Source organism: Gymnoscopelus braueri (genome assembly GCF_963280865.1).
Source record: "Gymnoscopelus braueri genome assembly, chromosome: 4".
Taxonomy (NCBI): domain Eukaryota; kingdom Metazoa; phylum Chordata; class Actinopteri; order Myctophiformes; family Myctophidae; genus Gymnoscopelus; species Gymnoscopelus braueri.
The window spans coordinates 13743238-13770396 of NC_137605.1; the positions used below are offsets into that span (position 1 = coordinate 13743238).

Genomic DNA, 27159 nt, shown 5'->3' on the forward strand with positions numbered 1-27159 from the left:
TCTGGGGGTAATCGATTATATTTTTAATTTTTTTCACAGAACCCGACGCTCGGCTCGGCCTGAGTAATTAGCATACGTTTTTGGCCTGGTCCGGCCCGAAAACGTCGGGTCGGGTAGGGTCGGGTTCGGGCAGAATTTGAGAACTCTTAATTGATCCAAGCTGGAACCCAATCGATTGATCATTAACCCATCGAGACCTGGAACGCATCTGTGTCACTTTAGATTTCTTTGGCTATTCAAAAATAGCAGATATACAAGTTCATAGCGCGGCACCGAGTGCCGCGCTATGAACTTGTAGATCTGCTAGTTTTGAAAAATCGTGATTTTTTTTTTTTTTCAAAAAACTGTTAGGATTTAGAAAAAAAAATTAAGAATCCCCTCAGGTCTTAATGGGTTAAAATAGCCACCCATCTGACCACTTAACACGGCGAAGTGGTGGGTGAGCCACGAACGCCTTCCAGATGTTCAAGCGGGCCCTAGATCCCGTACAGGTTGGGAACCGCTGGAATAGAAACAATCTGAAGAAACATTACATCCCCCGCCCCGCCCCCGAAAACACAAAACAAAAACAGGATATTCTAAAAAATGTTCACAGCCTTCTCCTTCTTGGTTTGACCTGTTTACTGTACTTACTGTACATGTTACTGTACATCATCCCAAAACACAAACCCAGACAGAAAAGGCACAAAGTAATAACTATACAGTCTGAATAATACTGGGACCAAAGGAAAAAAGAAAAGGAATTATTTTGGATTAAATTTGGTCATTTACAAATTGTATTCAATATTCCTTTGACACATATTTATCCAAATGGATATTAAGATATTAAGCAAGTATCAATAGAGATACACGTGGGATAGATAGAGATTTACATAAACATTATTTCCACAAAAGAAAAAAAAAGTGCATTTTTTTTTTTTTTTAACAAACCTGAATATTGCCAAAGAACAAACATTTAAGTTAACAATAGTCTTGAAAACTGTATAAAAACAAAGCAATAAAATAATGAAAAGAAAACAAAAGAAAAAAGGTTTAAGCAACCAACGAAGCAAAAAATGGATGCATGGTGCATCAAGGTGCAGAGACTAGTAAACGCCTGATTTATAATATAGCTGCACGCCAGTGTCGCATGCAAAAGAAAAAATCGATCTACAAGCTCACAACACGTCGAGTTGCGCCCCCGTTGTGAGCTTGTAGATCGGCTATTGTCAGTGAGTGACACTGTGGCGCGCAGCTCGGTACGAATCAGGCTCAAGTGCTCTGGTCTGATCTGTCCGTCTCTCCCTCCACTGGCTCAGCGACAGACCGTGGCTCCTCCCACTCTGGCGGCTGTCCAATGGCGTGCAAGGGCGAGGGCGTGGCCCGATTGAGGGGCGGTCTCAAGTGACTGTCTCTCGAGCAGCGACGTTCGGCGGTCTGGGCGGCGGCGACACACCTGGGCGTGGTGTGGTGGTGGTGTGTGTGGGTGAAGCTGTACAAGCTGCCATATTGCTTTGAGTCCGTGGTCTCTAACTGTGTTCTGGAACTAGCAGGGGCTGACCAGCTGGCTCCCGCTCCCTGGCTCTGTGACCAGGGGGGCCCAGGAGTCCTGAGCCCTTGAGTTCTGGGGGTCCAGCCCCAGGAGGACCATTCAAACCTGGCCAGCGACGGCCCGTCTTTGGGGGGAGAGGTCGGGGAGGACGGGTGGTAGTGGTGGGTGGTGGTGGGGTGCGAACGGGGTCTGGCCTGGACCATTTGAATGCCCCCGATGGGGATCATCAGGTAGGGGACCGTGGCCTGCTGGGAGTGCATAGGGAGGTGGCTGAAGACGTGGTCCACGGCCTGGTGGCCGGGGTGGGCGTCGCTGGGCGAGAGTCGGAAGGCAGGAGGGAACGACGTGGCCTCTGGAGACATGGGCACTTCGCCTGCTGTACCACTTCTCTCCTGTAGAGGGCGGAAAGACACCATCAATGCAACAACTCATGAACTCTTAGCCAATAGATAATGGGGAATCTACAATAAAATAAAATTAGGTTAAGTCTATCTCATCTCCTGTTTGCCATGTCTTAGTCAGAGCAATAAAAAGACAGACGCAAATACAATTCAACTTCAACATTTTATCTCCCAGTTTACGAAGTCTGCTCATGACCAATAACCAATAAAGACCAATAATAATGACCAATAAAGAAAAGAAATACAATAACATTGTGTGTTGGAAATGTAAGGATGAGGTGATTTGGGAACGTTCATCTTTTTTGGTGTAAAGTTTCCAGACAGAGCAGTGGTGCCCAATATAACAAATAATGAATTTAACGTTGTAAAGGTTGGAATTATCGTAGCTGCCAGGACGTTTGCTTCATAACTGGAAGCTCCCCAGAACTCCTGATGTCAAACAGTGGAATGAGGAAATGATCTAAATCATTTCCTGTCTCTCTGCATTCTATTTATGTGATTATTTACCTTGTTTATTGTAAGTCGCTCTGAATAAGAGCGTCTGCTACAGTAAATGCCTATAAAATTATAATTGTAATTGAATGACAGAAAAGAGAAATACAGTGGGACTCACCCAGTGGTGTAAAGTAACTAAGTACATTTACGCAAGTACTGTACTTAAGTACAATTTTGAGGTGTTTTTACTTTACTGGAGTATTTCAAATTTTCAGTACGTTCACTTCTACCTCACTACATCTCAGAGGCAAATATTGTACTTTTTACTCCACTACAATTATTAGAAAACTTTAGTTACCAGTTACTTTGCGTATATACTGTATTATATTATAAAACATACATTAACCACTTTAGCCCTATTTTATAAATAGGCTATTTGAAAATAGCCGATCTACAAGCTCACAACGGGTCGCGATGCGACGCGTTGTGAGCTTGTAGATCTGCTATTTTCAAACATTCTAGTACTTTTACTTTTGATACTTTAAGTATATTTTGATGCCAAAACCTTTGTACTTTTACTCAAGGAACATTTTGAACACAGGCCTTTTACTTGTAATAGAGTATTTTCATAATGTGGTATTGCTACTTTTACTCAAGTAAAATATGTGAGTACTTCTTCCACCACTGAGCTCACCCAGGTCCTCTTGGTCCCAGGGCTCTCCCAGGGCAGGTGAGCAGGAGGTCTGTGCTGGAGGAGCCTGAGTGGGAGAGAGGGAGAGACGTGGGCCCTGGAGGGAGAGACGTGGGCCCTGGAGGGAGAGACGTGGGCCCTGGGCGCCGGCCGGAACCCGCCGGGGGGGAGGCAGCCGCGCAGAGGTGACCCCGCCCTGATGGGGGAGGGGCCTCTCTCGGGGGACGGCGAGAGGTGTCGGCCGGGAGAGGACAGGTCCGTCCTGGGGGACAGGCTGCGGATCGGGGAGGACAGATCCAGCCTGGGAGACAGGCTGCGGCTGGGGGAGCAGCTCCCGCTGCTGGGGGAGGAGAAGGCGTTCCAGCCGCCACGCCTCGAGTACACGGCTCTCCGGCTGCCCGGCGAGGTGGACTTCCGTCCGCCGGGCCACGGTCTCCTCCCGGGAGAAGCCTTCTTCTCCTGGCTGCGGCTGGGGCCGAGGCCCGTGGTGGGGGGTGGTTCGGGGTCCGGCGTGCCCTGCTGAGACCGTCTGGTAGCGCCGCTGCTGCTGGAGCGCCTCCCGGTGGACGGGCGGGTGTCATGGGAGGAGCAGGAGGACGGCGGGTCGTCATGGGACGAGGACTCCTCCTCCTCCTCCTCTTCTTCATCCTCGTCCTCCTCCTCGTCGTCGTCCTCGTTCTCCTCCTCTTCGTCGGACTCGTCCACGTCAGAGAACTGATGCTCCTCCTGCTCCTCGGAGCCGTACGCCCGCTCCTCGCTGCCCCCTGTTGGAGCAGATGCACATAGACATGGTTTTGTCTTAACTATCTTTGTGGGGACACCTAAACCATTTGTACTTGACCTGCTAGCCCAACGTAATCTAACCACCACCTAACCTCTAAATCAGTAACCAATGTGTACATTTAACCCCTACAAGTCTAATCCTAACATGAATAGTTTCATTCTATAAATATATATATTTTTTTCAAATGTTAAAACAAATTCCTCATATGGAAACCTCATATGTCCAAAAAAATTAATCTTTTCAGGATTCAAATTCAAGCTCAAATCGTGACGCGTTTCGAGCTTGTAGATCTGCTACTTTTGATACATTTGTGTGACGCTGTAGTATGGTCAAGTAGGGCATTAATTTACGAAAAAAAACACAAAAAGTAAAAAATATGGCAATAAGAGGTTTCTGCCTGCCAGCACCGATATGTACCCTCAAATCTGGTAATATAACCATAAAGCACCACGGATTCATTCGTTCTGTTGACACACAGGTCTGTGGCTTTGAAAACCTGTGACCTATAAAGTTTAGGTGAAATGGGTTCCGACCCAGTGTTTGGGACACAGTGACCTGAAGGACACAGTTTGGGAACCAGGCATTGAGCAAAGTGTGCCTCGTGGCCTGGTCTGCCTAGCAACGCCTCCACTGCACCCGTCAACCACTCTGTGTTAAACTACTATCGCCTGAGAATGGAGGAACACAGGACTTCATTACCTAGCACTGTAACTCCATTGATGAACACATAAACAGCAGTCCTGTGAATGGAGACGTGTGAATAGCAGCCCCCTGGCTGTAATGAATGAAGTGTGATGTCAGCAAGACAGACACAGAGAAGAGGAGAGGAGAGGAGAGGAGAGGAGAGGAGAGGAGAGGAGAGGAGAGGAGAGGAGAGGAGAGGAGGGGAGGGGAGGGGAGGGGAGGGGAGGGGAGGGGAGGGGAGAGGAGAGGAGAGGAGAGGAGAGGAGGGGAGGGGAGAGGAGAGGAGAGGAGAGGAGAGGAGAGGAGAGGAGAGGAGAGGAGAGGAGAGGAGAGGAGAGGAGAGGAGAGGAGAGGAGAGGAGAGGAGAGGAGGATGACTGGGCTGTCACAATTATTACATAATTGTCTAATTGCAATATTATTTGAGATATGTTTTGACACTTGCTTTGGCAATATAAACTTGTATGCCAATGAAGCTCCTTTGAATTGAATGAAATATGTCAGTGGTGACAGCCGTAAGGATGACATGGTGAGAGGTGCTGCTTAAGACTCTGTCCTGTCCGCAGGGGAGAAGCATAGTGTTGCTGTATGTGTGTTTGGAATGTGTTTGTTAGCGACCAACAGAACATCCTTCAGAGAACCATTCCTCAGGCCAGACCACTGCAGTAGTAACGTCTCTGAGACTCTGAGGAATGCTCTGCATTCTTTCATTTATTTATTCTATCCTGTATTCTGCTCTCAGGGGCCAAACAGACGGGAACATGGGGGTTGCGTAACCTCTGTCGGCGGTGAAACTTCTAGCAAGCTTTTCAAAGTTCACCCAGCTGTGTTGAATGCATGGCGCAACAGTTACTGAAAATAATCAATCTATCAAAAAGTTAATAAAATATTAGATAAAAAAATCAATCCCTATTTTGGACATGTCATTATAGGCGAAAAGTCCCAAAACTTTTTAAATATAATTCTAAAGCTCATGTAAAGCTCACAACCTATCACAATTCGACGCGTTGTGAGCTTGTAAATCTGCAATTTTCACAATGTTTGTATGACACTGTTGTACGCCAAAGTATAAAATAATGCTTAAGTGTCTTGCACCTCCCTATATTGTGGAACTTATAGACCAATAATCTCCCAGCACCAGGTCACTCAGATCTGACAGTGAGTTGTACATGTGAGACTCCACGGTCTAGCGCAGTAAGGACGGGTGACTGTGCCGTTGCTGTGTTGGCAAACACATCCTGTGGATTACACCAGGGACAAGTGACTAGACTTTTTTTCTTTGCTCTTCCTCATGGACCTACTTGCAGATTATGTGTTTAGTTTCTACTCCCTCCTGTCGTGGCTGACTGACTGTGACTGAGGTTCTTGTTGTCCTAGTCTAGTCTTTTTTATCCTTCCCTCTGTTTTACTCTTGTCTCTTTCTTTTTCTCTTTCTGCGGACTGCGCCCCGGGCCAGCGTAACAACTGGATGGGGGGGCGCAATACAAATCCCAAACCTATGAACCTATGAAGAGCTTAATCGATTAATGGAAAAAAGTAACGGACAGAATAATGGCTAAGTAAACAGTGGATAGTCTTAGCCCTACGGTGGACGTGTGGTTCTTCTTCATTTTTAAATGAACCCCCCAAACGTATACGGTACGTACCTGCTTCTTCGCTCTCTGGCTCGTCCAATGACGACTCAGACACTCCCATCGCCTGGCACTTTTTCCCATGAGCCTTTGACTTCATGTGTTTGGTAAGGTTCCCTGGAAAGGAAGAGGGAAAGGACTGAACTGTGCCCCGTGTTTGTGACCGTGTGGCCATGATGCACAACATCATGCTGGATTTGTTTGGTGGACTATCGTCTGTAGTATTTACTTTTAAATTACTATTTATCGGTATCACAAGATAAACTCTTTGTTTTTCAAGGTTTTAAAGACAAAATACCATGACTTTTTACATGATTTTGTTTATATTAGTGTTTATTATCATGAAAATCTTAGTGTTTTGCCAATTATTTGGGGGCCCACTTGCAACATCCTCACGGCCCACCAAATGGCCCCGGCCCACAGGTTGAGAATCGCTTAGAAACTCAGTGGCCCTTTGAGTAGCAATAGTAACCTTTATATTAGACATTATTAATATCGTCTCTGTTGATGTTACTTTTCAGGATTAAAGTTCAAAAGTATCAAAAGAGGCAGATCTACAAGCTCAAAACGCGTCGCGATGCGTTTCGAGCTTGTAGATCTGCTACTTTTGATAGCGACTGTGTCGCGATGTAGTATGATCATGTAGGGCGTTAATTAAAGAGAAGAAAAAAAGTTAGAATATGGAGATGAGAGGTTTCTGCCTGACAGCAACGATATATTAGATAGCTAAATGCAATGTAGCGTATGAGGAAAACAATGAACGGAAGCATGGATAGGTGTATAATAATAAAACACCTGTACTCAATCACCGTAACGGACACCACAGGCATTATGAGACGTATATGGATGGTCTTACCTTTGGTTTTGAAGGCAAAGTTGCAGTGTTTGCAGACGTACGGACGGACGTCAGTGTGCGTGCGGATGTGCTTCCTCAGCATGCTGGGCTTCCTGCAGCGGATCCCGCACTCGTCACAAACGTACTTCCCCCGGCCGCGGCCGCGCACGTACACATACTCCTCATTGGACCTGTACCTGAGAGGAGAGAGAGAGAGAGAGAGAGAGAGAGAGAGAGAGAGAGAGAGAGAGAGAGAGAGAGAGAGAGAGAGAGAGAGAGAGAGAGAGAAAAGGACATTAATGTCACACACACACTTTGGGGCAGAACTCGTCTTGTACGTCCAAAACCGTTACTTTTCAGGACACGTAAAGAAGAACCATGTGTTCCAATGGATCCACTGTAGTTGTTATTTCGTCACAAGTTCTTAATACTTTTCGTTGGTTGATTATTTATAAAACCCATCAGACAAACTTTTCACTTCCAAAATTGCTCAAATATAGCGTGTCGCGCCGTGTTTCGAGCTTGTAGATCTGCTACTTTTGATGCTTTTGTGACGCTGTAGTATGATCAAGTAGGGAGTTAATTTACAAACAAACATAACGTCTCTGTCAGGTGGAGACCTCATTATGTCCAAAACTGTGACTTTTCAGGATTCAAAAGTATTGTAAGTAGCAGATCTACAAGCATATCTGCTACTTTTGATGCTTTTGTGTGACGCTGTAGTATGATCAATTTAATTTACGGGAAAAAAAACACAAAACGTTAGAATATGGAGATAAGAGGTTTCTGCCCCGACAGCCACGATGGAAATGGACACACAGCATTCTCCACACAAGGCCCTCTTTATGGAGGCAGGTTGGAGGGGGAAGCCCCACCAAAAAACCCAAGTTCAACCTCCTGGCAGGCAGGCAGTTCCCTCTCTGTCCGGAGCGGAGAACACAGAATGCCAGCCTTTCTGCAGCGTCCGGGTGTCCCTGCCAACAACAGCAGTCAGCTTAATCCAATAAGAGCGGGAACGCATCTGTGTCATTTTAAGATTTATTTGGCTATTCCAAAATAGCAGATATACAAGCACTATGAGCTTGTAGATCTGCTATTTTTGAAAAAAGGAAAATTGTGAAAATGTGTGCAAATCTTTATATATATATATACGCACTTTTAAATCAAATATTTGCTTCTGGGGGTCCCTGGAACAAAATATTTTGAGATGGGGGTCCGCGACCAAATACATATAATTTTGGGTGGTCCTTGACATGAAAAAGTTTGAGAACCACTGATATATATAGCTAGCAACATCGTTTTTTTTTTTACTGTTTTAGAAGACATTTGTAGAATCCCCAGAAGCAAAGATTAGAGTTAAAAATGTTCGCTTTAAAAAAAATATATATATTCAAAGATTTGCACAAATGTTCACGATTTTTCAAAAATATAATAGCAGATACAAGCTCGTAGCGCGGCACTCGGTGCCGCGCTACGAGCTTGTATATCTGCTATTTTTTAATAGCAAAAGTATAAAATAATGGTTACACAGATGCGTTCCCGGTTTGAATGGGTTAAGAGAGAGAGAGGGGCAGGGAAGCCTGTCCATTGGCCAACAACTCAAAAATAGGCCTGCGTATTTAAAAAAGAAATCCAGCTACACATTTAGATCCACTCTATAAAAATGTTGTTTATGCAATCTGGAATGTTTACTGAAAGGCTATTTGCAGACCCTGCAGTCAGTGGAACCAAACCACAGATGTTTTATGTCCCTGCTATGAATTGTCCTCTCTATGCAAGAACTGCAGTCTGCTCCTTCCCACCTCCTCGCCGACGACACGGACAGCAGGGCCGGGCAATTAACCTAAAAAACATAATAATCCAAACCGAAATTGGGGATAATTTATATATCAACAAATTGACACGAAAAAAAATCTAACAGACTTAAATTATTGGCTAAGGAATGTGACAAAAACTAAAAAAAAATCCTGAATTCAAGGCTTCATAGGGTGTGTAATTGATGGAAAATAATAAATGTTTGGGGTGAACTACTCCTTTAAGCTCTGTATTATACATCGTTGTACAATGGTGGTGTGCAAAAAAATAGCAATAATTGTAATATACATATTTTTTATTTTTCTTAGTTTTTTACCCCCTTTTCTCCCCAATTTAGTCATTATGCCCACGGATTCCTTCCAACACACATTTGTGTGTTGTTACTGCTGATCCTACTGACTCACCTGCCAGTGAGGAGCCCCCACCGGGAGGACGTAGAGCCTTCTTCCTACTCCTCCCGCCCAACACTCCCCGCTGACAGGTGCTGACAGGTGCTGCCCCCCCAGCCCCCCCCCCAGCCCATAGTACATGCAGTGACTAATATCACCCTCCTCCCCGCCCGGCTTCCCTCCCCAGATCACAGGCCAATTGTGTTCCTATAGACCAGTGGTTTTCAACCTTTTTCATGCCAAGGACCCCTAAATTGATATACATTTGGCCGCGGACCCCCATTTGAAAATGTTTTGTGCCAGGGACCCCCAGAAGCAAAGATATCAGTTAATTTTCGTGTTAAAAAATATAAAATATTCAAAGATATGCACACTTTTTTAAAGGTTTTTCAAAAATAGCAGATCTACAAGCTCATAGCGCGGCACTCGGTGCCGCGCTATGAGCTTGTAGATCTGCTATTTTTGAATAGCCAAAGCTAAGTGGTTAAAAATGATTGTGACGCTGTTAACTCATTTTGCTGGGGACCCCCTGGTACTCCCTCAAGGACCACTGGTGGTCCCCGGACCACTGGTTGAAAACCACTGCTATAGACCACTGGTTCCCACACCTCTTAGCTCAAGACCCAAAAGAGAAATGAGACGTTTGCCCCGGGACCCAAACTAGTGAAAATAGCAGATCTACAAGTTCGCAACGCATCGCGAGCTTGCAGATCTGCAATTTTCACTACTTCTCAAACGTTTGTTTTCTAATTTAGGGAATTTCTTTTTTAATTCTTTTTGAAAAAAATCTTTTTCCATTTTTGTGGAAATCTTTAGAAAATAGTTTTAAATAATAAGACAAAATTCAGGAAACAAAAAACTAAGGGATATTCACTCGCGAGTCGCGACCCAGGAAAATAGATCCGCGACCCGCAAATGGGTCCCGACCCACTGTTTGGGAAACAGTGCCTATACTAAAGACGCTCGACAAAGCCGGATGCACCACGGTGGATTCGAACCCCCAACCTCCACCGTATTACCACTGCGCCACCTGAGCACCGTGATATTGATTTGAAGGCATATCTCCCATCAGGCCCTGACGTAGAGTCAACATTCTGTGCTGTATAATATCGTCTCTGTCGGGTGGAAACCTCATATGTCCAAAACAGTTACTTTTCAGCATTCAAATTCAAAAATAGCGAAAGTAGCAGATCTACAAGCTCAAAACGCATCGCGTCACGCCGCATTTACGAGCTCGCGGATCTGCTACTTTCGATGCTTTTGTGTGACGCTGTAGTATGAAGCAGGGCGTTAATTTACGAAAAAACACCAAAAGTTAGAATATGGAGATAAGCGGTTTCTTAACCGACGGCAGCGATATACTCTGTGCTTCTCTGCCGACGTTTAATTACAGGAAGTACAACTCATCAGTGCGAGCAGAAACCGCTCCCTCCCCGACGTGGAACAACGAGGACGGGCAAAACCCAGAGCGAGCGAGCGAAGCCAAATGGTTCCACAAACTGTTAGAAATGGTCTCAGGAGTGACATGCAGTGGTGGAAAAAGTACTCAAATGTTTTACTTAAGTAAAAGTATCAATATTGCAATAAAAAAAATACTCTGTTACAAGTAAAAGTCCGGCACTCAAAATGTACTTGAGTAAAAGTACAAAAGTATTGGCATCAAAATGTACTTAAAGTACCAAAAGTACTCATTATGCAGAATGTCCCATTTCAAGTTTTGAAATGTATGCAAATCTTTTGAAAATATTTTCAAATGGCCGAAATGTATATAGGGCTGAAGTGGTTAATGTATGTTTTGTAATAATAATCTAAATCTACAAAGACAGTAACTAGTAAAGTTTTCAAATAAATGTACTGGAGTAAAAGTACAATATATGGATCCAAGATGTAGTGGAGTAGAAGTAAACGTATTGGAAATACTCAAGTAAAGTACAAACACCTCAAAATTGTACTTAAGTTACAGTACTTAAGTAACTCAGTGCACTCTAGTTACTTTCCACCACTGGAGACATGATTCTGTTGCATTCATCGAGGAGCTGCCTGCCTGCCTGCCGCATGCCGCTCCACTCACTGACACACAAACAGCAGTTATTCTGTCGCTGCTAAAAATACCCCCCCCCCCCCCCCCTCCCACAACCCCCCCCGCTCACATCTCCGGCAGCTCTGCTAGACGGAAGCTGCTCTTCTTCTTCTCTCTCTCTCTCTCTCTCTCTCTCTCTCTGCGCGTCTGTCTCTCTCCATTCAATCTGAGAAGCACTCTCCAGGTGTTCCAGTGAGAAATCAGACCGATTGCCCCCATTTGGTACAATAAGCCACATTTAGGATGTGGGAGGATATTGTGTACAGAATATTACTTCCTAGCAGGATGTTGAGTTTGAATAAAGCTGTCAATTCCACAGCGGCATGCGAGCAACACGGTTGACTCTGGAAGGTGACTGACTACTACACATGATGCTGAAGCAATATATAATGAGCATTTACTTTTTTCTTTTTTAGAAACCAATTTACATTTAAATGTAGCCAATTTATACCTCCCGCTGCTTGCCACTGCTGTTGTATACCTTAGGGCCCTAAGGCTTAGGTTACTACTAGTGAGGAGCCCCCGCCGGGAGGAAAGTAGCGCCTCCCGCCCGGGGCGGATTAACCCTTCGCGGTGCTTGGACCCGGTTCGGTGACTGTTTTGTCAACGGGGGGATGGCGTAGGGGGATGGCGTAGGATGGCGTAGGGGATGGTGTAGCGCGGCGCCCCCCGGGACCATTTTGTCAACGGGGGGGGGGGTTCAATGTTGTAGCGCTCCGCCGTTTTTCGCCGTTTTTATTTTTTCTTCACGCCGTTTGGTGCCCCCCCCCAGGTTGGTGCCCTGTGCTTCAGCACCTCAAGCCCGTTGGATAAGCCACCACTGCCTCCCGCACAGCCCATATATGGAGTACGTACGTGCAGTGACCAAATATCACCCTCTCCGCCCGGCTTCCCTCCACCGAACACAGACGGTTGGGTTCATGGATAGACGCGAGCCGGATGCAAGCCTGTTACACCGCGTCAGATTCGAACCAATAGACTCCGCGGTGGTGGGGCAGTTACTTTTTCTCCTGCACCACCCTATACCGATCCACTCTATACTGTGATTTCTACCATTATAACATTACATCGAAAAGGCGTATGTATGCGTCCCCCCCACCAGGGTTGCCATGTCCGCTAATAATAAGCGGCTTTGAGCTTGTTTTTCAATAAAGTCGCTTGTAGTGGCGGGATTGCATTTTTGGGGGCTTTTTTTCTAAAGTGTAGTAGCTAATTGGGCTTGTTTCCTAATGTCTTTTAAATCAGTGGTTTTCAAATATGTTCATGCATTTCCCCACGGATCCCCCGCTCCCATCAGAAAATATCTTATACCCAGTACAAGTTTTGTGTTGTAAAAAAAATAAAAAAACATGCTACTCCTATTCTTTTTTTTGCGAAGACTTCTTTTTGAAAATAGCAGATCTACAAGTTGTAGATCGGCTTTTTTCAAATAAATAGCCATAAATGTGTCCTACAAGTCACTTCTTTTGGGCTTGTTTTCATAGACCTGGTTGCTTGTTTCTCTTGCGAAAACTGGCAACACTGCCCCCTCCCCGGTGGGGACAGTGGTAGCCCCTTTCGGGACCCTGTTTACCTTTTTTGTATTTGGGAAGGCGGTATCCAGGGTCCCTTGACAGTCAATCCACGCTCCCTGGTACCCGCGGGAACCACTGTCTGGTCTCGGGCAAATATAACGTCGCTAACGTGTTGCAGAGATTTCTCAAATGCAGTAGGCTAGCGCGGAGTTAATCGGCGCGGATCGGCGTTGCTGTTAAACATTTGTAATCATTTTTAAAAACTTTAGCTTCTCTCTTACACTATGCTCCACTTCCCATGTCCCGCCGCCCCCACGTTGTGATCGTCATGCAAGCACGTACGAGCTCGGCTAATCGGAGGCAGTAACGTAGGACGCGCAGCTCTCCAGTCACAACGCGGGGCGGCGGGACATGGGAAGTGGAGCAGAGTGTACAGTGGTATAGGAGAGGAAACGGAACTAACAGGCACACACGTTGTTGTCACCGCTCGTCAGCGTCGCCGTACAGACGACAGGAAGACGGAGATACTGTAACAAGCGGCGAGATACTGTAAAACACCTCGCACACCGGAGTGTTCTGCTTGTTTACTGCAAGAACAGAGGGTTTAACCCATTAAGACCTGGAACTGTGTCATTTTTAGATTTGAGCTAAAAAGAATTTTTTTACACTTTGGGCTATTCAAAAATAGCAGATATACAAGCTCATAGCGCGGCACCGAGTGCCGCGCTACGAGCTTGTAGATCTGCTATTTTTGAAAAATCGAGAAAATGTGTGCAAATCTTTGAATATATATATTTTTAAAGCGAACATTTTTAACTCAAATCGTTGCTTCTGGGGGTCCCTGGAACAAAATATTTTGATGGGGGTCCGCGGCAAAATACATATAATTCTGGGGGTCCTTGACATGAAAAAGATTGAGCACCACTGATATAGAAACATGCGTTTTTCAGAAAACTGTTGAGATTTAGGAGACATGTAGAATCGGCTTCAGGTCTCAATGGGTTAAGATCACTCCAACTGGACACATGTCTACAGTACATAGGGAGGACACGGGGAGGTTGAAATGGAAGGGGAGAGAGGGGGAGAGAGAGAGAGAGAGAGAGAGAGAGAGAGAGAGAGAGAGAGAGAGAGAGAGAGAGAGAGAGAGAGAGAGAGAGAGAGAGAGAGAGAGCACTCAAGTTTAAGTTGGGCTCTGGGAGTATAGGAACAGACAGCAGGAAAAGAGGGGGTGTGTTGAGTGCATGGGCGTGCGTGCGTGTGTCCCCGTCCCAGAGGGCAGCGGTCCTGCCATCTGTCATCTCCTCTCCGTGGTGACAGTCCTTACTGTCATCACACAGCGGTTCAGCGGCCACCGTGTCCCCCTCCCCTCCTACGCTGTCTGGCTGCCTCGACTAACAACAAATACAACAGGGAGGGAGGGCTGGACGGCTCCTTCTACTTTCCATCAGAATGGTGGGTATTCAATAGGGGTGTGGGAAAAAAATCGATTGGAATACGAATCGCGATTTTCATGTTGGACGATTCAGAATCGATTAATTTTTTATTTATTTTTTTGTATTTTTGTATAATGACATTTTTGAGAAGTGGCAAGTTCTGGGCTGAATCGGGGATAAAATCTATTTTGAATCGGAAAAAAACGTTTTTTAATCGAGAAATGTTTTGAATCAGATTTTCTTTCCCTCAAAACAAACGTTTCTCGATTTTTTCCCGATTCGAAATTTTTTTTTTTTCGATTCAAAATGATTCTCAATTAAAAAACGTTTTTTTTTCGATTGAAAATCCGAAACTGAAACCCGATTCAGCCCAGAACTTGCCACTTCTCAAAAATGTCATTATACAAAAATACTTTGGAAAATGAGAATCGATTCTGAATCGTCCAACATGAGAATCGCGATTCGTATTCGAATAGTTTTTTTTCCCCACACCCCTAGAGTCCATGTGTGTGTGTGTGTGGTTGCTTATTTTTATCATTCATGCTGCAGTACAGGTAACACCCCCAATTTCTCCCCAGGGGTTAATAAAGTGTGTCTCATCTGGTCTCATCTTACCCGCCTTCAAAGATGCGGACGCGGGGGGGCTGCTCGCCTTGCTTGGAGGTGGAGGCTCCTTCCTCCTCCCTCTTCCCTTTCTTCTTCTCCTCCTTGTGGGGGGGCGGCGGCTGCTCCTTCACTTCGACGGGGGCGCCGGGTGGGGCGGCGTGTACCTACACTCCAGACACAACACAGGAACACCGTTCACCCACGCTGGAACAACAACGCTGGAGCAGTGGTTCAACGTCCTCTGTTCGTTGGCCCACCCATCTGGCCCACTTAACACAGCTAGCAGCCGAATGGCTGTCGTGTAAACCTGTTCAATCTGGGAATGCATCTCTGTCATTTTACATTTCTTTGGCTATTCAAAAATAGCACATCTACAAGCTCATAGCGCTATGAGCTTGTAGATGTGCTATTTTTGAAAAATCACGCAAACTTTCATGATTTTTCAAAAGTAGCACAAAAGAAAAAGGATTAGACGACATTTGTAGAATATTATTCTACAAATGTCTTCTAAATCCTATTTTAATTAATTTTTTAAAACTTATGCTGAGTGGTTCTCAAACTTTTTCATGTCAAGGACCCCCAAAATGATATGTATTTGGCCGCTAACCCCCCCATCTCAGAATATATAATATTTGCACAAGAATAGCAGATCTACAAGTTCAAGCCTGTCTGCAATGGAGCCCCAACGGTGTGCGAGCGTTTTTCGATTTTTGCTATATCCTTACAGGGCCCACAGGTTGGGACTCACATGAAACTCTCCTCTGAAGTCAAAAGCCTCTAAAGCCTTCACACTCCCTTCACTGCTTTCACTTGGCATCCAATCAAATCAAACTCAAGTCCCAAAACACACAGGGCCAGTGACGCAAGTGTTCTGTTTTTTCCCCCCGGCTTTGTTTGCGCAGGCAGTCAGGGACTACCTTGTTGTAGTTCAGTGAAGACACTTTTGTCAAAGATAAACTATTTATTGCAATGAGATTGCATTAAATTTGTCGGTGTGACTCTATCTGCCCCTTTGATTCCACAGATTTATCGGTGAAAGCATGACAGAATCTGAGATTATGAACCCCACTGAGGCAGATTCTAAAGATACAGAATGAATACATGGACATAACATTGAGCCTATCAAGGGCATAAGTTAAGGGTTAGATACACAGATATGATACAGATACAGATACATCATACAATCCACAGAAGAACTAAAACGCCACAAGGAAGAGGCCGAGGAGGTGGAAGGGAGTTGCAGAAGAGGTGCTGTGACCGCCCCCAAAAGGAACCATTAGGATTGAAGGGGTACCTTGATATAGCCAATGAGATTGGAGGGTGACTGACCACCGTGCCTTCCTGAACTACCACGATAAATGATTCTTACAAGAAATATTTAAATATTGAGAATGAAATGGATGAATTGAAGCGTTCAGACAACCTCCTGTCATCAGTGGTGTGTTCTACCGTGTTACGCTGTATACGCCGTATAGTGCGTAGCAAAAAATCCTGAAGGGGGCGTCAACAAGTGTCACTTGGTGGCGGCGGACATCTTGGTGGGTCATAAACATTAACATTGACTCTTACCCCCCCAATATGTCTGCAGCTACTATGCCACCACGCCCCCCGTGGTGACGAAGCACTATACAGTGCAGAATATTTTGGAAAAAAGCGTATACAGTCTAATAACCATTTAGTCTATTGAAAACGCGATAGCGTATCGCGCATGTCGTGCAGGGAATAATTATCGTATACCCTATCTGAAAAAACCTAGAGCACACCATTGGCTGTGACACCATATGACAGCATAGTAGAAAAGGTAACGCACACAGTGGTGGTGAGGTGCTGACTACTGGACAAACATTAAAAAGAAGAAAAAAGTTTCGCAACACTCTGGCTCCATATGAAGCTCTTTTTAATTTAAAGACGTTTGGGCCTACTGGTGGCTGGCCTTCATCAGAATGAAACAAATGGCAGTGTAACATATAGGCCGCACTAACAAAGAGACACCTGATGGGGATCAGACAATCATGACTGGGTGGGAGAGGAGCAATCAAGGGGCCTTTTTTCAATCCCCTAAATCAGAGTAAGTGACGGATTATCAATCAAATGACAGTGACAAATAACATCATGCAATCATGCAATGCAGTTGAAATAACTGTATTGCATGATTGACTTACTTTACTCAAGTACATTTTGAATTCCAGACCTTCAATTGTAACAGAGTATTTCTACATTGCAGTATTGATACTTTTACTTAAAGGGATAGTTTCACCCACTTTTTTTCTATCGATTAGTCACCCCATGGAGACTTGAATTCATGGCTATTTTTTTGTTTTTGTCGCATTCCTAAGTCAATAAGTGATGACCAGCGGTTTCGGTAGGAGACACAAAGGATACTCTTTGTGTCTCCTACCGGAACCGCTGCTGGTCATCAAATTAATGAAAGTAAAAAATGTGAGTACTTTTTCCACCACTGGTGGTGTCATTGTCAACATTGCTGTTATATTTACCTCAGACACACACTGATGTGGAGTAGTGCTGCTGCTACTGCTGGCGGCAGACAGCTTGCCCCTGTCCTCGGGGCCCAGAGACCCCGTGGCCATGGTGTAGGTCTGAGCGCTGTGCCTCTGCTTGGAGCACAGCAGGGACAGCGCCACCTTGGTGCTGAGGCCCGGCAGGTTGGGGTTGTGGACGCTGACGCTCCAGGTGGAGTAGACAGAGGCGCTGGGGTCCCCCTGGGCCACCGAGGGGTTTGGCTTCACATAGTTCAGGTAGCACCAGTTGACTGAGGTGGCTGTGTTGAGGCTCGGGTACGAGGGGGGGCCGGCCGGGCCAGGCGGGCCAGGCGGGCCAGGCAGGCCGGGCGGGCCGGGCGGGCCGGGCGGGCCGGGCGGGCCGGGCGGGCCGGGCGGGCCGGGCGGGCCGGGCGCGGCGGCGGGTCTCTCTGGGCTCTGGGGGGCGCACCGCTGGGGTGGCGTGCCCACCCTTCTTCCACCTAGGGCTGTGTCGCCATCATTAAATGTTAGTGGACGATTAACTGTCATGCAAGTAATTTGCGATTATTGATTTAATTGTGTTTGTGTTTTTTGGCATTGAACAATGGAACAATAAATACAAACTAGAAAGTACTGTTCCTGAAGAAACAGTGTGGGATCGCTAAGAATGTTGATAGCATTAAATATTGATGGTTTTATCATTTTAAAGGTATTAAAGTATTAGTAGTGTTAACGGTTTTAAAGTATTAGTACTGTTAAAGGTATTAAAAGAGTTAAAGTATTTAAAGGTGTTAAAGTATTAGTAAAAACCTAACCCCTTAGCTCAAATAATTGCAATCAGGCGATTAGTGTTAATAGATCATTAAAGATAATTGTGACAGGCCTACCTACGCCCTCTCGCTGCACCACAGTCACCTCCTTCTCCTCCTCCTCTTCCCTTTTTGGCTTCGCCTCCTTCGTGGCTTCCTCCTCCTCCTCCTCCTCCCAGCTCTGTTTTTTTGGCACGCGCTGCTCCTCTTTCTGGTCCCCCTCTACTTTCACACTCGCCCCCTTCGCCTCCTCCTCTTCTTCTTCCAGTTTGCTCCCAGTGGCCTTGCTCTCTTTCTCCTCCTCTCTCGCCTCCTCCTCTTCCTCCTGCTCCCCCTCCCTCTTCTGTTCCACCTCCTCCTCCTCCTCCTCCTCCTTCACCCTCTTCTGGTGCCGCTGGGCCTCGGTGCTCAGCTCCAGGCTGGCAGCGGGGGACAGCATGCGCTTGCTGCCGCCGGCCCCCAGGGGGCCGTAGTAGCAGCCCCCCTCGTCGGACCCGGAGGCCAGCTTGGCGGGCTGCAGAGCCAGGGGCAGGTAGCTCTGGATGTCCGGCACCGGGATCTTCAGGTAGGTCCTGTGCATCTTGTCCCTCCTCTCCAGGTGACCCATGATGACCATGGTGGTGCAGCAGATGGGATCCTGATGCGAGCGGGCTGAGGACGCCAGGATCTGGGACAGGGTGGTGTTCATGCCGCTGGCGTAGCGGGGCACGTGGGTCTGGAGACGCACCGGCACCACCAGGGACACCACGGGCGTCAGCTGGGCCAGGCAGGTGATGATGACCGGCCGCGACTGGCAGGAGGAGCGAGGGACCAGGGACTGGTGGTGAGCGCGAGCGGGAGGAGACATGGAGGAGGAGCTGGACGGCCTGGCCTCCGCTCTGGGGACCTGGATGGTGAGTCTGGAGGGTCCTCCGGGCAGGTACGCGGCCCTGGACCCACCCGAGGGGAAATGGATCGGGAGGAGAGACGACGGGAGCTGATGGAGGGGGATGCCCAGCCGCTCCGCCATGTGGATCTGTGCCGGGTGGACCTGTATGGGCGGAGGGGAGGCGCCGTGCGACCGCAACAACGCTCTGTGGACGATCTGGAGCTCCGAGATCACCGTGTTGGCGGCGGGGAGCAGCCGGCCTGATGAGGGATGAGGGAACCCCTCCTCCCAGGCTCTGGGCTGCAGGGCGAGCTCACCCTGAGAGAGAGGAGGGAGGACGTGAGGCTGCTGGAACAGCTGCAGGGTCTTCCCGACGGCCTCGGGGGTCAGGCTGCGGACACCGGCGGCCTCGCTAGGTGAGTAGCGAGCAGGGTGGCCAGAGGAGTACGAGGGCCCGGGTTTAGGGCTCTCCGCTCTGGCCTCTTCCTGCTCCGGTTTCCCCAGGGTGGCGTGCTTCACCAGCAGACACTTCCTCCGCTCCTTCCAGGCGGACGCAGGGTGCTGGGGGGACAGCGAGCCGTAGTCGAAGGACTTGCTCCTGGCCTCGGCGCTCTGGTCCGCCTGCTGCAGGCTGGCCGGGGTCTGCTCCGAGGCCGAGCGCCGCATCTCGCGCTGGCCCTGGAGGTTCTGGAGGGACGAGGAGGAAGGCACCGTCAGCATCTGGGAACCCTGTTGGCCCGCGGACGAGGTGTAGGACACGTTGCTCTCCTGGCTGGGGCTGCGAGGCAGAGACGCCGACTCGAAGCTGGACTCCCCCGACGACTGAGAGGCCTCCGCCAGGCGGAGCCTCTTCTTCTTTGGTGGCAGCTTCTCGGGGGGGAGCTGGGCCATGCTCTGGCTGCGCTGCGGCCACTGGAACTCCTCCACTTTCTCTGGCTCCTGCAGGAGAAGAAGAACATACGGTACGTAACAGAATGAGAGAACCATGACCTTTGTGGAGATGAAGAGGAAACATATAAGCACTTGAAGACATACATATGTATATCAGTGGTTCTCAAGCATTTTCATGTCCAGGACCACAAAATATTGATATATTAGCCCAAGGACCCCCATTTCCAAAGACATGCCAGGGACCCCAATAAGAGTAGAATTTTACGGTGTGGCTATAGCCGTGATTCTCAACCTTTTTTTATTTCAAAGACCCAGGGACCCCAATGTACACTGTTCCAGACCTATAAGGGTCAATTGGGTTCCTAACTAATCAGTTATTTAGCTCGGGACCCCCTCAACCCTTGGACCCCACTTCGAGTTCCCCAGAGTATCCTGCAGATCGGCTACTTTCACTATTTCTGCACAAAATCGTTGAATTTACCCCTTGAGTGGTTAATCGATTCGCTCGTATCCCAAAAAAGATATATATGGAAAAACGTGCATCTCGATTATTCAATAAATCGATCAATCACTAGAATAACGGATAAGAAAACAATGGACGGTTGATTGCAGCCTTATAGTAAACAGCCCCAAAGCACAACAATTCATAAATAATCCTGTACCTTGGACGAGGACACTGTGGCCGGGGGTGACACAGATGGCATGTCGGTGTCAGGCTCCACGGTCACAAGGATCTCTGGCACTTGGATGTTGGGCTGGCGTTGGAGGAGACGGGAGGACGAGGAGGAGGAGGAGGAGGAGGGGGGCGCGGAGGAGGCTTTGGGCTGCGGGGGCGCCGCTTGTTGCTGCTGCGTTGCAGCGGGACTCTCTGGCGGGTCGTGAGGCTCAGGACACTCCTCGGTGGACATCATGATGCTCTCCTGCTTCTCAAAGGAGCTGGTGTGCTGGATGACGGACACGCCCTTCCTGTCCTGATGCTGCTGCTGATGGCTGGGCTCAGTCGTCTGAAAGGGAACACCTGGCAACAAAAAACAAAACAATACGACGGAAGGGATGTTTTCTGGTTAAACTAAAGAGGTTTTGTTCAAATTAAAGCTCTATGTTCTGATGGTAATCATAGAGTGCCGAAGTCCTGACGTCGCTGCCGCTAGAGGGCGCTATCCCCCCCTGGGTCGCAACGTTATTTTTTTGTGTTGAAATCCCCAAATCTTAGATCGCCTCATATAAATAAGTGTTCCAAAAATAAACAAATCATTCGGGCGATTTTACTTATATTATCAAGCATCGACTGAAGGTGGAAATGTACAAATTTACCCAAAGAGTAACACAATAAACGCTAGAAACGAGTGAAACGACCCAAAGACTACATTTCCCATGGACAGTGATTTCAGACCCGGAAGTGTAGTTTTTAAGACTTTTAAGGTAGAATGAATTCAAATATCAAATATTATATATTATATATTTATTATATTCAAATATGAATGAATATCATAAACGATACAGAGCCCACCACCCTGACAGAAACGCCCAGATGATTTGTTTATTTTTGGAACACAGTTCTTATATGAAGTGATCTAAGATTCCCCTATGGGGATATCAACCCAGGGGGATAGCGCCCTCTAGCGGCAGTGACGTCAGACTTCGGTGCTCTATAGAGCACCGAAGTCCTGACGTCACTACCAGTAGAGGGCGCTTTTCTCAGGTTCGTGGCTTTACTTTTTGTGTTGATATCCTCATTGGGGAATCTTAGATCGCTTCATATAAGAACTGTGTTCCAAAAATAAACACGCCACCCCGGCGATTCTACTCATATGGATATAAAGCATCGACTGAAGGTGTAAATGTACACATTTACCCAAAGAGTACCACAATATAAACACTAGAAACGAGTCAAACAACCCAAAGACTACATTTCCCATGAACGCGGCTGCTGTAGGGACAGTGATATCAGACCCGGAAGTAGTAGTTCTTAAGACTTTTAAGGCAGAATTCATTCAATTTTTGCCAGAAACAGGCTGTATCAAATATGAATGAATATCATAAACGATGCAGAGCCACCCCCCTGACAAAATCGCCGGGGTGATGTGTTTATGTTTGGAACACAGTTCTTATATGACGTAATCTAAGATTCCCAAATGGGGATATCAACACAAAAAATAAAGCCACGAACCCGTGAAACAGCGCCCTCTAGCGGCAGTGACGCCAGACTTCGGTTCTCTATAGCTAAAGAGAGTTTATTCAATAACAAAGGATCTTCCCCCGTCTCTCCAGCTCTTTAGTAAACAGAAAATACATGTTTCAGGCGTGATACCAATTTCATCCAATCAGGAGAGAGAACCCATTTTTTTCAACTCCAATTTTGTCTGCTCATTTATCTGTTTCATCATTTCCAGTTTCACTCGTTTATCCTGTATCCTGTATGAGTTCTCTCTCCTGATTGGTCAGAATTTGGTCAGAATTTATTGAGAGGATAGCCCCTTGAGATGAAGCATCTCATTTTAGAGGGGGTCCTATGCACATACAGTACATAAAACATTACATACAGTACAAGTACACAATACACAATACACACATGTACAGATACAGTTAGCTTGCTCACTCTCTCCCACCCACACCCCCATTCACCAACTCGTTTTAAACAAAGAAGTCGAGAATACAGTACTATGACCTATCTCAAAGTCAGAGATAAACGTATGTACAAGCAGTATTAAAAGCATGAACAGGTAGTTTCGAGGTGTGAATACAGGGAAGTCCTGAAGCGGCCAAGAGAGGTAACTGATCTGAGAGAAAGAGGAAGGTTGTTCCAGTCAGATGGAGCTTTGTAATGGAATGACCTTCGTCCAGCTACAGAACATATTCTTTTGGGAACAGTAAAATAGGGATGTTGTGAATGTCTAAGCGGGTATGGTGATGTATATGGTTCCAGAGATTGTTTCAGGTAAGAAGGACAGTTAAAGTGAACAAAAGTGAATTGGATGATGAAATTGATATCCTGACCTGAAAATGTATTTTCTGTTTACTAAAAGAGCTGGAGAGCCGGGGAGTAAACCGCTGTTACTGAACAAACAAAATATAGCAATGATTACTATGGGAAAATAGAGCTATTTAACACACTTTAGAAAAGAATATAATTTACAGCACCTTTATAATAGACTTTTCCTATATAATGGTATCCCGTAATGTCTCCTTTCTGTATAAGGCAGCTCTGCTTTCTGTTCATATCTCTGTGTGAGCCTCTTTCTATTTCTATATTTGTCTGGTGCTTCACATCAAAGAGAAACCGCTCTGCCGTTTATGTTAATACTGATGTTAATTTGCAGGGAACTTCTGTTTAGCAATTCAAATGTCTGCAGTGTTGTTGCCAGACTAAACATGACAAAACACCCCCGGAGCATCCGTTCCTCCTTCTGCACCGTCACAATAACACAGTGTTCATTTCATTTAACCCGTTCCATCCGGGAACTCATCTCTGTCTTTTTAAGATTTCTATAGCAGATCTACAAGCTCGTAGCGAGCTTGTAGATCTGCTGTTTTTGAAAAATCTTGTTTTTTTTTGTGTGCAAATCTTAGAATTTATGCTTTAAAGCGATTTTATTTTACTCTGATCTGTGCTTCTGGGGGTCCCTGGAACAACATATTTTGAGATGTGGGTCCGCGGCCAAATACATATCATTTTGGGGGGGTCCTTGACATGGAAAAGTTGGAGCACCACTGAAAACATTTTTAGATATGTATTTGGCTACGGACCCCCATCTCAAAATGTTTTGTTCCAGGGACCCCCCGAAGCAAAGATTTCAGTTTAAATGTTCGCTTTAAAAGATATATATTCAAAGATTTGCACACATTTTCACAATTTTTCAAAAATTGCAGATATACAAGCTCATAGCACGGCACTCGGTGCCGCGCTATGAGCTTGTAGATCTGCTATTTCTGAATAGCCAAAGAAATCTAAAATGACAGAGATGCGTTCTCGGATTGAATGGGTTAATTTTACTCTGAGAGTGTAAACATGGGGCTCTATCTCTCCCACAGTTCACTCTGGACACTCTGGATTTAGCTGTGTAGGGATATTAGGAGTGCAACGGTTAATCAAACGCATTTTTATACAAGTATTTCAATCATATATATATAAAAAAAAATATATATATATATATTTTAATAAAATAATGCATTTTCAAAAATAGGCAATCTACACGATGACATTACATTACATTACAGTCATTTAGCAGACGCTTTTATCCAAAGCGACTTACAATAAGTGCATTGAGACTCATGTGAGCTTGAAGATCGGCTATGTTTGCTACTTCTGTGCGACACTGTTGTACAACAAACTATAAAATAAGGTTGTGGTTAATCAGATATATTCGATAATTAAAATATATGTATATACACCCCCAAATACTCTTCTTGATTAGTCAATTAATCTGAAACAAACATCATCGATAGAATAATCGCTGAAGATAATTGATAGTTGCAGCCCTATCAATTATCAATTAAGGGCAGAAACCTCTTATCTCCATTTTCTAACTTTTGGTGTTTTTTCGTAAATTAACGTCCTACTTGATCATTCTACAGCGTCACACAAAAGCATCAAAAGCAGCAGTTCTACAAGCTCGAAACGCTGCGCAAAGCCACATGTTTTGAGCTTGTAGATCTGCTACTTTTGCCGTTTTTGAATTTGAAATGAACAGTCTTGGACATAATGAGGTTTCCATCCGACCAGAGGCGATATAAACCAACCTGAGAGGGCGTGGCTGTGCTCGGTGGGCGGGGTTTCTGTGGAGCAGCCAGGCTGCAGGGCGGTGGTGGGCCCGGGGGCGGGGCTGGGAGGGTCCTCGTCCAGGCTCTCCTCTTTCCTCCTCTTCCGGACGGCCATGGCCAGCGCTCTGAACTTGTAGTGCATCATCTGCGGCCGGTCGCCCCTCTGCTTCCCCCCGACGACGTCCCCTCCTCGCCCCGGGTCCGGCCCGGGCCGCCCCGGACAGGCGGCCCGGTGGGCCTCGTAGCTCTCTTTCTCCTGGCAGGGGGCGCCACATGCCGCACACTCAAACTTTTGTTGTTGTTGTTGTTGGTGTTGGTGGTGTTGGTACGACGTTCTTGCCGGCTCCGCCCCTCTGGCTGAGGAGGAGGAGGAGGAAGATGGCCCCGCCCCCTCCAGGAGCAGCTCCGCCCCCAGCGGGACTTCTACGGCGGGCTGGCGTTTCAGCATCCTCTGGGCGTGGCCCACCCTCATCTCTGCCATGGCGGCCCGCTGCTCGTCGAAAGAGTGGCTGAGGCGGTGGCCTCCTCGCGGGGACAGGGTGCACGACGACGGGCCGGACGGGTCCGCCGCGTGGCCGGTGGCGGACGACGGCACGGAGTGGCTTCTGAACAGAGGCACGGCGGACGGGTCCTGATGGGCGCCGCGTGCCGGGTCGCCCGAACCGCTGGGGTCGTACGCGTAGGGGTCTTTAGGGGCGCTGAATTTGGCGGACTCCGAGCTGCTCTTCCTGGACAGTGAGGAGCGCCGCGGCTTGACGCTGTCGATCTCCCTGGTGTCGACCACGGCCTCGTTGATGGTGATGAGCTTGGTGATGTGCTCGATGACCTGGGTTTTGGGGACGGTGAAGGACATGGCCTTCTCCTCCCCCGCCCCCGAGGACGAGGAGGAGGACGCAGGCTTGAGATGCTGCTGATGGAAGCCGCCGCGCTGCTGCCCTCCCAGGCGCCCGTACTTCCCCAGGATGATCTCGGCGTAGGTCTTGGCACTGGCGCTGGGGGGGCTGACCTGGGACAGCTCGGTGCTGCCCGACCCGGAGAAGTAGCCGGACTCCGTGCTGCCTTTGCTGCCGGGGCCCAGAGAGAGAGAGGAGGAGGAGGAGGTGGAGAGGGAGGAGGAGGGGGGGTCGTCGGGGGAGGCCCTCAGGGGCCCGCGTTTCCTCTCGCTGAGCCTCATGGCCAGCCTCTGTTTGACCGCCTGGGAGTCCTCTGGTCTCGGGGCCTCCTCGGGGCCCCCGCCCGGCGCCAGAGGCTCCTGGCCGCCTCTCCTCCTCTCCGGTCTGTCCCTGTGGCGGTGCTCTCCCGTCTCCTCCTCAGAGTCCGTGCTCTCGCCCTCCGTGGGCTCCTCGGGCTCCTCCCCCGGGCCCCCGGCCTCGGTGCCGCTCAGGCCGCCGCCGGGCTCGTCGCGGCCGGACGCCAGGCCGGCCTTGATGCGGTGGGCGTGGGACTTGCGGTGTTTGTACAGGTTGCTCTTGGTTTTGAAGGAGAAGCCGCAGGGGGCGCACGGGTACGGCCTCTCCCCCGTGTGGGAGCGGATGTGCTTCTGCAGGACGCTGGGCTTGGCGCACGGGCGGCCGCAGTACGTGCACACGTACTTCCCCGGCTTCTGGGGTTTCTTGTCCCCTCGTCCCCTGGACGCCGGGCCGCCGCCCGCCTCGGGGCCCCCCCCGTCCTGGCTGGGCTGGGGCTGGACCCCCGCGGGAGGAGGAGGAGGGTGCTGCTGCTCGCCCTGTGGCGCGGAGGAGGAGGACCCGGAGGAGGAGAGCGGCGAGGTGGAGGACGGTTGCGGAGAGACGAAGCTGCCTCCCGAGGGACCCGCGGCGTCCGAGTGCTGCCGCCACGCCACCGCCTGCTGCTGCTGCAGCCGCAGCAGGAGGTCACTGCGCCGGGGCTGCCGGTGGTGGAGGCGACCTCGGCGCGGGTTGGGAGGCTGCTGCTGCTGCTGCTGCTGCTGGGGAGGCCGCGGAGACGCCGGCCGCTGCTCTTGCTGTCCGGAGCGCTCCCCATCGGCCGGGCGGCTGGACTCGGCCTCCATGGGGCGGGGTCGGGGGCCTCGGGGACAAACGGGGACGGCGGGGGCTCTGGGAGGAGCCTCATGGAGCTCCTCGCCGCATGGCGGCCAGGGAGGTCAGGGGCGGGAGGGGAACATGGACCGGCTGAGTCGTAAAGCACAAAGAGAGAAAGAGGAGCTCTGCGGCGCGAACGGCCAAAAGTCAGTGGAGAGGGCGGAGTGAGGCATCGTTAAAAGGAGCCCCGGAGGTCGGAGGATGCAGGTAAACATAGACGATGGCTCTGCTCCTCCGCTCTGCGCTGAGGAGCTGCTCTCCTCCCATCCAGACCCGGCCTGGGTTTTTAATTTAATGTCTCTCCCAGCGTTCCTCCTCTCTGCATGTCTCTGCTGCCGCGTCTTGGCAGAATCCACCGTTCAGCTCATAACTGGCTCTGGAGGAGAAAAAAGCACAGAAACAAGACAAGGAAGCTGTGAGTCACTGAAATGTTAAAAATACACCCAGGTGACTGTTACA

The 27159-nt window shown here is 48.2% G+C and overlaps 1 protein-coding gene across 2 annotated transcripts; it reads right to left on the reverse strand.

The window, feature by feature from the left end:
- Positions 1–358: 358 nt before the first annotated feature.
- On the reverse strand, positions 359–26798 carry hivep3b (HIVEP zinc finger 3b). 2 transcript variants are annotated; one of them, XM_080427348.1, is made up of 10 exons: positions 24617–26798; positions 20539–20894; positions 18196–19924; positions 17712–17814; positions 17324–17666; positions 14838–14992; positions 7013–7188; positions 6172–6273; positions 3062–3822; positions 359–1923 (listed from the first exon to the last, which is right to left on the reverse strand). In XM_080427348.1, the coding sequence occupies exons 1-10, from the start codon at positions 26667–26669 to the stop codon at positions 1252–1254; spliced, it is 6450 nt and encodes a 2149-aa protein (XP_080283474.1). In that variant the 5' UTR covers positions 26670–26798; the 3' UTR covers positions 359–1251. The 2 variants fall into 2 exon arrangements, with proteins under 2 accessions (XP_080283474.1, XP_080283473.1); XM_080427347.1 differs by having other exon boundaries at positions 17324–17814.
- Positions 26799–27159: the final 361 nt, after the last annotated feature.

Coding starts and splice junctions, on each gene's coding strand:
- hivep3b (XM_080427347.1), bottom strand. CDS start 26,669: ATGGAGGCCGAGTCCAGCCGCCCGGCCGATGGGGAGCGCTCCGGACAG. Junction 19,925..20,538: donor CCACAGTGTCCTCGTCCAAG/GTACAGGATTAT, acceptor CTTCTCCTGCAG/GAGCCAGAGAAAGTGGAGGA. Junction 14,993..17,323: donor CACATCAGTGTGTGTCTGAG/GTAAATATAACA, acceptor TCTGGAGTGTAG/GTACACGCCGCCCCACCCGG.